Below are 11297 nucleotides of genomic sequence, written 5' to 3'. Positions count from 1 at the left end.
CCTTCGGCTCAGGTCATGATCCTGGAGTCCCGGGATCGAGTCCCGCATCGGGCTCCCTGCTCAGCGAGGAGTCTGCTTCTCCCTCTGACCCTCCTCCCTCTCGTGCTCTCTGTCTCTCATTCTCTCTCTCGCAAATAAATAAAATCTTTAAAAATAAATAAATAAAAAATAAAATAAAATAAAATGGCCAAAAGCAGTGATGAAGAGACAATTTTAAAACCAGCAAGAAAACAGTTACATACAAGGGAAACTCCATAAGGTTATTAGCTGATTTTTCAGCAGACACTTTGCAGGCCTGAAGAAAGGGGCATGATATATTCAAAGTGCTGAAAGAAAAAAAACCTGCAGGGGCACATGGGTGGCTCAGTCAGTTGGGCCTCTGCCTTTGGCTCAGGTCATGATTCCAGGGTCCTGGAATTGAGCCCCACGTCAGGCTCCCTGCCCGGCGGGGAGCCTGCTTCTCCCTCTCCCCCTCCCCCTGCTTGTGCGCTCTTGTGCTCTGTCCCTCACTCTCTCAAATAAATAAATTCTTTTTTAAAAAAATTATTTGACAGAGAGAGACACAGCGGGAGAGGGAACACCAGCAGGAGGAGTGGGAGAAGGAGAAGCAGGCTTCCCACTGAGCAGGGAGCTCAATGCGTGGCTCAATCCCAGGACCCTACGATAATAACCTGAGCTGAAGGCAGACGCTTAACAACTGAGACACCCAGGTGCCCCTCAAATGAATAAATTCTTAAAAAGAAAAGAAAAAACCTGCAACCAAGAATACTCTATCCAGCAAGGCTATCATTCAGAACAGAAAGAGAGAGTTTCCCAGGCAAACAAAAGTTAAAGGAATTCATCACCACTAAACAAGCCCTACAAGAAATATTAAAGGGGACTCTAAGTGGAAAGGAAAGACTCTCAGTAGGAGTAAGAACAGTAGGTAGTGCAAAAGCAATAAAATAAAATATATCTCTAAAAATCAGTGAAGGGATCCACAAAATAAAAGGATGTAAAGTATGATACCATAGATTTTAAACATGCTAGGGAGAGAAGTAAAGAATCAGTTCAAACTTAAGCAACCATTAACATAGACTGCTATGCATACGATGTTATATGTAAACACAATGGTAACCACAAATGAAAAAATGGTGGTAGATATGCAAAAATAAAGAGAAAGGAATCCAAGTATATCACTAAAGAAAGCCAGAAAACCATGAGAGATCAGAGCAAAAGAAGAAACAGAAAACTGCAAAAACAACCATTAAAAAAGTAATGAAATGGGGGGAACCTAGCTGGCTCAGTTGGTAGAACATGTGAATCTTGATGTCAGGGTCATGAGTTTGGCCCCATATTGGGGATAGAGATTACTTAATAAATAAATTTTTTAAAGTAAAAAAATGGTAATAAGTACATACCTATCAATAATTCCTTTGAATGTAATGGACTAAATGCTTCAATCAAACGACATAGGGTAATAGAATGGATAATAAAGCAAGTCCCATCTATATGCTGTCTCCAAAAGACTCATGTCAGACCCAAAGACACATGCAGATTGAAAGCGAAGGGATGGAAAAGCATTTATTGCACAAATGGAAATGAAAAGAAAGCCAGGATAACAATACTTATATCAGAGAAAAATAGACTTTAAAAAAAGACTGTAACAAAAGACAAGGACACTATTTAGGGGCTCCTGGGTGGCTCAGTTGGTTGAGTATCCAATTCTTGATTTCAGCTCAGGTCATGATCTCATGGTCATGAGATCAAGCCCTGCATTGGGCTCTGCACTCAGCAGGTAGTCTGCTTGAGATTCTCTCTCTCCCTCCCCTTTGCGCCTCTGCCCCCACCTCAAAAATAAATAAATAAATCTTTTTAAAATTTTTTTTAAGATTTTATTTATTTATTTGACAGAGAGAGAGATAGCGAGAGCAGGAACACAAGCAGGGGGAGTGGGAGAGGGAGAAACAGGCTTCCTGCCCGATGCAGGGTTTGATTCCGATGCAGGGTTTGATTCCAGGACGCTGGGATCATGACTTGAGATGAAGGCAGACGCTTAATGACTGAGCCATCCAGGCACCCCAATAAATCTTTTTTAAGAAAAAAAAAGGGACACTATTTAATCATAAAGGGAACAATCCAACAAAAAGATGTAACAACCGTAAATATTTATGCACCCAACATAGGAGCACCCAAATTTATAAGCAGCTAATAACAAACATAAAGGAAGTAATTGATAGTAACACAATAATATTAGGGGACTTTAACACCCAGCTTACATCAATGGATAGATCATCCAAACAGAAAATCAACAAGGAAACAGTGACTTTGAATGACGCATTGGGCCAGATGAATCTAACAGATATATTCAGAACATTCCACCTTAAAAACAGCAGGATACACATTCTTTTCAAGTGCACATGGAACATTCTCCAGAATAGATCACATATTAGGTCACAAAACAAATCTCAATAAATGAAAAAAGACTGAGGTCATTCCATGCATCTGTTCCAACCACAATTCTATGAAACTAGAAGTCAAACACAAGAAAAAAAATCCGGAAAGAATACAAATACATGGAGGTTAAATAGCATGCTACTAAACAACGAATGGGTCAACCAAGAAATTAAAGAGGAAATAAAAAAACTACATGGAGACAAATGAAAATGAAAATGCAATGGTCCAAAATCTTTGGGATGCAGAAAAACCTGTTCTGAAAGGGAAGTTTACAGCAATACAGGCCTATCTCAAGAAGCAAGAAGAATCTCAAATAAACAACCCAATCTTATACCTAAAGGAGCCAGACAAAGAAGAACAAACAAACCCCAAAAACAGTAGAAGAAAGGAAATAATAAAGATTAGAGCAGAATAAACAAAACAGAAACCAAAAAACCAATAGAACAGATCAATGAAACCAGGAACTGGTTCTTTGAAAAGATAAACAAAATTGATAAAACTTTAGTCAAACTCATTAAAAGAGAGAGAGAGGGGACTAAAATAAACAAAATCAGATGAAAGATGAGAAATAAGAACTGACACCACAGCACCACAGAAATACAAAGGATTATGAAAAATTATATGCCAACAAAGTGGACACCTAGAAGAAATGGATGAATTTCTAGAAACATACAACCTCCCAAAACTGAATCAGGAAGAAATAGAAAATTTGAACAGACCAATTACTAGCAATGAAACTGAGTCAGTAACCAAAAACTTCCCAAGAAACAAAAGTCCAGGACCAAATGACATCACAGGTGAATTCTACCAAACATTCAAAGAAGAGTTAATACCTATTCTTCTCAAACTATTCCAAAAAATAGAAGAGGTAGGAAAGCTTCCAAATTCATTCTATGAGGCCAGCATTACTCTGATACCAAAACCACATAAAGACACCACAAAACAATAGAACTGCAGACCAATATTTCTGATGAATATAAATGCAAAAATCCTCAACAAAATATTAGCAAACTGAATGCAACAATACATTTTAAAAAATCATTTACGGGACACCTGTCTTCGGTAGCTCAGTTGGTTAAGTGTCTAGCTCTTGGTTTTGGCTCAGGTCATGATCTCACAAGCCCTGCTCAGCACAGAGTCTGCCTGAGATTCTCTCTCTCCCTCTCCTCTGCCCCACTCCTCTCAAATAAATAAACAAATCTTTTTTTTTTTTTAAGATTTTATTTATTTATTTGACAGAGAGACAGCGAGAGCAGGAACACAGCAGGGGGAGTGGGAGAAGCAGGCTTCCCGCAGAGCAGGGAGCCCGATGCAGGGCTCGATCCCAGGACCCTGGGATCATGACCTGAGCTGAAGGCAGACGCTTAACGACTGAGCCACCCAGGCGCCCCCAAATCTTTAAAAAAAAATCATTCACCCCATCAAATGGGATTTATTCCTGGAATGTAAGGGTGTTTCAATATTCACAAATTAATCAATGTGATACATCACATCAACATGAGAAAGGATAAAAACTATATGATCATTTCAATAGATGGAGAAGAAAATTTAATAAAGTATACAAACCATTCATGATAGTAGCCCTCAACAAAGTAGGTTTAGAGGGAACATACCTCAACATAATAAAGGTCATATATGAAAAACCCACACAGCTAACATCATATTCAGTGGTGAAAAGCCAAGAGCTTGGGCGCCTGGGTGGCTCAGTTGGTTAAGCGACTGCCTTCGGCTCAGGTCATGATCCTGGAGTCCCGGGATCGAGTCCCGCATCGGGCTCCCTGCTCGGCAGGGAGTCTGCTTCTCCCTCTCCCACTCCCCATTTGTGTTCCCTCTCTCACTGTGTCTTTCTCTGTCAAATAAATAAATAAAATCTTAAAAAAAAAAAAAAGCCAAGAGCTTTTCTTCTAAGATCAGAAACAAGACAAGGATGTCCACTCTCACCACTTTTATTCAACATAGTACTGGAACTCCACCAAAAAACTACTAGAAATGATAAATGAATTTAGTAAGGTCACAGGATATAAAATCAATATAAAGAAATCTATTGCATTCCTATACACTACTAATGAAGTACCAGAAATAGAAATTAAGAAAATAATCCCATTTACAACTGCACCAAAAAGAATAAAATACCCAGAAATAACGTAACCAAGGAGATGAAAGATGTGTACTCTGAAAACTATAAAACACTGATGAAAGAAATCAGAGACAAGAGGTGCCTGCATGGCTCGGTTGGTTAAGCATCCAACTCTTGATTTCAACTCAGATCTTGATCTCAGGATCCTGAGCTCAAGCCCCACGTTGGGCTCCACTCTGGGTATGGAGCCTACATAAAAAAAAGAAAGAAAGAAATCAGAGACAACACAAACAAATGGAAAGATATTCCATGCTAATGGATTAGAAGGACAAATAGTGTTAAAATGTCCATACAACCCAAAGCAATCTACAGATTTAATGCCATCCCTGTCAAAATATCAACAGGATTTTTCACAGAACTAGAACAAACAATCCTAAAGTTTGTATGGAACCACAAAAGACCCCAAATAGCCAAAGAAATCTTGAAATAGAAGAACAAAACTGGAGGTATTACAATCTCAGATTTCAAGATATACTACAAAGCTATAGTAATCAAAACAGTGTGGTACTGGCACAAAAACAGACATATAGATCAATGGAACAGAATAGACAGCCCAGAAATAAACCCATGATTATATGGGCAATTAATTCTTCGAAAAAGAAAACAAGAATATGTGATGGGAAAAAGACAGTCTCTTCAACAAATGGTGCTGGGAAAACTAGACAGCTACATGCAAAAGAATGAAACTGGACCACTTTTTTATACCTTGCACAAAAATAAACTCAAAATGGATTAAAGACCTAAATGTGAGACCTGAAACCACAAAAATCCCAGAGAGGAGAACAGGCAGTAATTTCTCTGACATTGGACATGGCAACATTTTTCTTGATATGTCTCTTGACGGAAGGGAAACCAGAACAAAAACAAACTATTGGGACGACATCAAAATAAAAAGCAGAGCAAAGGAAACAATCAGCAAAACTAAAAGACAACCTACTAAACTGGAGAAGATATTTGCAAATGACATATCTGATAAAGGGTTAGTATCCAAAATATATAAAGAACATATACAACTCAACACCAAAAAACCCCACATAATCCAATTAAGAAATGGGCAGAAGACAGGGACAGACATTTTTCCAAAGAAGATATATAGATGGCCAAAAGACACATGAAAAGATACTCAACATCAGGGATCATCAGGTTAAAACAAATCAAAACCACAATGAGATACCACCTCACACCTGTCAGAATGGCTAAAATCAAGAATACAAGAAACAACAGGTGTTAGTGAGGATGTGGAGAAAGGGGAAACCTCTTGCATTGTTGGTGGGAATGCAAACTGGTGCAGCCACTCTGGAAAACACAATGGAGGTTCTTCAAAAAGTTAAAAATAGAACTACCCTATGAACTACCCTACCCTTGCACTACTAAGTATTTACTCAAAGAATACAAATATACTAATGCAAAGGAATACCTGCACGCCAATGTTTAGAGCAAAATTATCTACAATAGCCAAATTATGGAAACAGCCCATCTCCATTAATTGATGAATGGATAAAGAAGATGTGATACACACACACATACACACACACACAAATATTACTCAGCCATAAAAAAGAATGAAATCCTGCCATTTGCAACAACATGGATGGATCTAGAGGGTATGATGCTAAGCAAAATAAGTCAGTCGGGGAAAGACAAATACCATATGATTTCACTCATTTGTGGAATTTAGGAAACAAAACAAATGAAAAAAGGGGGAAAAAAAGAGACAAACCAAAAAGCAGACTCTGAACTATAGAGAACAAATAGATGGTTACCAGAGAGGAGGTGGTTGGGGGGATGGGTGAAATAGGTGATGAGGATTAAGAGTACACTTAATCATGATGAGCACTGAGTAATGTATAGAATTGTTGAACCACAATATTGTACACCTGAAACTAATATAACAGTGTATGGTAGCCATGCTGGAATTAGCATTTAAAAAAAGAAAAGAGAAAAAGAAGATATACAAATGGCCAATAAGTACATACAAAGATGCTCAACATGCACTGGAGAAATGCAAATCAAAACCACAATGTGATACTACTTTGCATCCACTAAGATGAGTAAAATTTTAAAAAGACACAACAGTGTTGGCACCTTCACACATCGTTGGTGGAAATGTAAAATGGTATAGCCATTTTGGAAAATATTTGCCAGTTCCTCAAAATATTAAACATAAAGTTGTCATATGACCTAGCAATTCTACTCCCAGGTATAGTCCCAAGAAAATAAAAATATTTCTACACAAATCCCTACAAACGAATATTCATAGCAACACTCTTCATACCCACAAAATGGAAACAACCCAAATGTCCATCAACTGATGAAAGGATAAATAAAATGTGGCTTATAGATATTGTGGAATACTATTCAGCAATTAAAAAAGGAAGATTAGGAACATTATGCTAAGTAAAGAAATCAGATACAAAAGGTCACATACTGCATGATTCCACTTATTTGAAATGTCCAGAATAGGCAAATCTATAGAGACAGAAAATAGATGAGTGGTAGCCAGGTCTGGGAAGTGACTGCTTATAGGTAGCCATTTTCATTTTGGCGTGATGAAAATGTGAAATTAGAACACTATGAATATACTAAAAACCAAGCAAATGTTCACTTTCAAAAGTTGAATTTTATAGTGTATGAATTGTATCTCAATAGAGTTATTTTATTCTTCTTTTTTCGGGGGGGGGAGGGACAGAGCAAGAGGAAGAGAGAATCCTAAGCAGGCTCCATGCCCTGCACAGAGTCGGACCTCACAACCCTGAGATCACAACCTGAGCCGAAATCGAGTCGGGTGCTTAACTAACTGAGCCACCCAGGCACCCCTAGAATTGTTATTTTTAAAAATGGCCTCAAGACACCCTGCACCAGGATGCCTGGGTGGCCCAGTTGGTTAAGTGGGAGATTCTTGGTTTCTGCTCAGGTCCTGATCTCAGGGTGGTGAAACTGAGCCCCAGGTCGGGCTGGGCACTGAACACAGTCTGCTTAAGATTCTCTCTCCCTCCGGCCCTCACCACCAACCCCACTCCCACCCACCCATACCCTGCTCTCCTCTCTGTCTCAATCTGTCTAAAATAAATAAATCTTTAAAAAAAAAAAAAAAAAAAAAGACGCTCAGAATTGCCCTGGGCCTCCTGCCTCACGCAGACTCAGACGGAACGTTGAATGTGGCGCCATCCCTCGCCCCGCCCCTAGCCCGCCCCTGCTTGCGTGACCACGCCCCCTCGCCTAACGGATCCAACCTCCCAACTCCGGAGTAACGGACCTCATTCCAGCGCCATCACAGAGACCCGCGCAAGGGTTTTCTCTTCGCCTAGCCTGAAAACACACCGCGGACCCGTCACCACCGCCTTTGGCCGCACAGCCCTCGATTGCGCGCCGCCTTGCCTTCGCCTCGGTGCCCGGGCCGCCAGCCATGGCCACCGCGCCGCTCTCCCAAGTGCGCCAGAACTACCACCCCGACTGCGAGGCCGCCATCAACAGCCAGATCAACCTGGAGCTCTACGCCTCCTGCGTGTACCTGTCCATGGCCTGCTACTTCGACCGCGACGACGTGGCCTTGAAGAACTTCGCCCAGTTCTTCCTGCGCCAGGCCCGCGAGGAGACCGAGCACGCCGAGAAGCTGATGCAGCTGCAGAACCAGCGCGGCGGCCGCCTCCGCCTGCGCGACGTCAAGAAGCCGGACCGCGACGACTGGGAGAGCGGCCTGAGGGCCATGGAGTGCGCCCTGCACCTGGAGAAGAGCGTGAACCAGTGCCTGCTCGACCTGCACCAGCTGGCCGCCGCCAAGAACGACGCCCACCTGTGCGACTTCCTGGAGCGCCACTACCTGCACGAGCAAGTCAAGTCCATCAAAGAGCTGGGGGGCTATGTCACCAGCCTGCGCAGGATGCGGGCTCCCGAAGACGGCATGGCGGAGTACCTCTTTGACAAGCTCACCCTGGGCGACGGCGACGAAAAGAACTGAGGTGGGACTGTTCCCCTATAGCCCAGGGTGCGTGGCGACTTTCCCTGATCACCATGCCGAGCACGCATACTGCAGCATCGCCTTTGCGAAACGTTCCAGTTTTTTTTCTTCCAGTTCTGCCATAAATAAAGTTAATTTGGTTTCAATAAAGTTATTTGGTTCTTAAAGAAAGGTTTCTGGTTGATTCATGTGTGCAAATGGCTCACCTTTTAACTTTTTAAACAGGTATCCAGGAGTCTCTCCATCCGTCCAATCCCATCCACATGCAGCTCAGGAGATGGAGGGGGGGAGGTATCCCATGGGACCCTGGAACGCACAAATCAATATTCCTCTGATAAACCATGTGAGGGTGCGGTGGGGTGGAGTGACCTGAGGTGGGTGGTCTGGGGCCCTGGTGTCTGTGGGTGCATATGTATGATGAAAGTATAAAAAAACATGGTCTAGAATTCATCATAGTAGTTGCCCCTGGGGAAGAAAGGCAGGGAGTGGGATTGCACAAAGGATCCACCCTGGGCTACAGTGATAATGAGAAGTGACCCTTAGGCTAAGTTCCCCATGGACGTGGGTGTGACAAAGTAAAGTAACAATGGCGCTTGGCAAATCCAAGTCCTTTTATTTACAGTATTGTCTTTTATTTTTATAAGACCCTCAGGAAGTAAGAAGGGCAGGTGCTATGACCATGTCTTAACAAGTGAGAAAAAAGGAGGCCACACAAATAAAAAGTTCCGGAATGTGGGGCGCCTGGGTGGCTCAGTTGGTTAAGCGACTGCCTTCGGCTCAGGTCATGATCCCAGGGTCCTGGGATCGAGCCCCGCATCCGGCTCCCTGCTCGGCAGGAAGCCTGCTTCTCCCTCTCCCACTCCCCCTGCTTGTGTTCCCTCTCTCACTGTGTCTCTCTCTGTCAAATAAATAAATAAAATCTTTAAAAAAAAAAAAAAGTTCCGGAATGTGGACATGAACATAGATCTGCTGATGCCATGTTCCATTTTGTTGTTGTTGTTGCCCCACAGGTATATCAATGGGTTAAGCAAGACTTTGTGGGGAGACTGGAAATCCAGCCAGATAACCAGACCTGGAAGGGAGGGAAATCCCCAACACTCGTAATGACAGCCCTGATCACCAGAGTCTCTCCCCTAATTACAGGTGTGCCTTCCAGCCTAGGATGGGGCTGGCTTCTAAACCTCAGCCAAATCCTTCTCTGACAGGAGTCTTGAGAGCTCACAACAGAATGTATGAGAGGAAGGATCCCTCACAGGAAGGCAGGCAGCACCTGGACACCTGAGTCCCTCTGTCCAGGCTCAGCCCACCCCCACCCCCCCAGGCAGCCACGCCATTACCTGAGGTGGCAGGGAAGACCTGGGAAGACCTCAGGCCTGGAAGTCCCCACGGAGCGTACTCTCCGCCCACGTGGCTTCGCTCTCAGTGGCTTCTCTTCAGGCACAAGAGGAGGCTGCAAAACACACATATTGTGCCTGCAAACCCAGCTCAGCCGGACAGAGATGCCTGGTATCCCAGCCAGCCACAGGGTACTGGAATCTAAGTACCAAACCGTCACCTGTTGTGGTCTCCGCCCTGGGCTCTAAAGCTGACTCTAGTCTGGTTCAGTCTTGGCTGCTGGGCCTCCTCTTTATCCCATCTTTCCCTTTCCTGTGATTCAGAGGGACTCCGCGGGATAACGCAGAGGAGTCTGCTTAGATCTACATCCTTTTATTTTACCTGGAAAAGGATTTCCTCACCCGCGAGACTCAGAATTGTGATTACACTCGAGCGCCTACTACAGGCTGCTGCTTGTAATGTCACATTTCACAGCTTTTCTTTAAGAATCCCTGGCAGGGGAGTCTAGACAGTGGCAACTCAATTGCTGCTCTCCTTCTTGCTCCTCAAGACAAAAGGAATGTTCGAAATCCCCTCCTTTAGGTTCAGTTTTGGAGTCCACCAACAGCCTTTTGAATAGGTGGGGCAGTGGCGGAACCAAGTGAGAATTCAGACTGATGAAGCTGGCCCCGTCGCTCCTTCCAGATGTCTTAACTTTGTCCATCATTCCCACCTTCCTCTGCATTCCCACCCTCCTCTGCCACGTACCCCTCAAAACGGGTGAGCAAACTTTTCTGGCTGTGCCGCCTTCCCGCACACTCACAGCCATCCCAACCCCTCGATAACCTGCCCTTCGGCACATCTGAGTGAGTTGTGACTTAGTCGTCCAGCCCTGGAAAATACCACCGCCTCCCCAGACGCACAGCTGGGTGCTTGTCAGTCAGTGGCCATGCTCTGTTGCTTCGAGGAACAATGTCGGAAATAGTCGCTGTTGCTATGGGTACCAGGGTCTCAGGCGATGATAATATCAGGACAGACGGAGGGAAAAATGATAAAATTGATAATTTCATCGCAGGCTCAAACACGGATTCAAATTAACAGTGTTGAATAATTTACCTCTGGGGACAAAAATCCTCACTGTATCACAAAAGGCAACTTTTTTTTTTTTTAAAGATTTTATTTATTTATTTGAGACAGAGAGAATGAGAGACAGAGAGCATGAGAGGGAGGAGGGTCAGAGGGAGAAGCAGACTCCCTGCCGAGCAGGGAGCCCGATGCGGGACTCGATCCCGGGACTCCAGGATCATGACCTGAGCTGAAGGCAGTCGCTTAACCAAGCCACCCAGGCGCCCAAAAGGCAACTTCTTAATAGATGGTTGTTACTGACAACTTGTGCTTCATTTTCCAGGAAAAGGAACCGTATTTTTTCCCATCAGAAATGTGTGACAAGAA

At 43.3% G+C, this 11297-nt stretch overlaps 1 protein-coding gene across 1 annotated transcript; it reads left to right on the top strand.

Moving 5' to 3' along the window:
• The first annotated feature begins 7689 nt into the window (after positions 1–7689).
• LOC135362008 (ferritin heavy chain-like) lies at positions 7690–8645 on the top strand. The gene has a single exon (XM_064574820.1). It carries the CDS (start codon positions 7980–7982, stop codon positions 8529–8531), a length of 552 nt encoding a protein of 183 aa, XP_064430890.1. The 5' UTR covers positions 7690–7979; the 3' UTR covers positions 8532–8645.
• Positions 8646–11297: the final 2652 nt, after the last annotated feature.

This window comes from Mirounga angustirostris, unplaced genomic scaffold (assembly GCF_029215605.1).
Source record: "Mirounga angustirostris isolate CCGP_5_RB_7025 unplaced genomic scaffold, mMirAng1.0.hap1 SCAF_11, whole genome shotgun sequence".
Taxonomy (NCBI): domain Eukaryota; kingdom Metazoa; phylum Chordata; class Mammalia; order Carnivora; family Phocidae; genus Mirounga; species Mirounga angustirostris.
The sequence above is the reverse complement of the archived record's forward strand: the minus strand, read 5'-3'. Positions and strand labels throughout refer to the sequence as shown.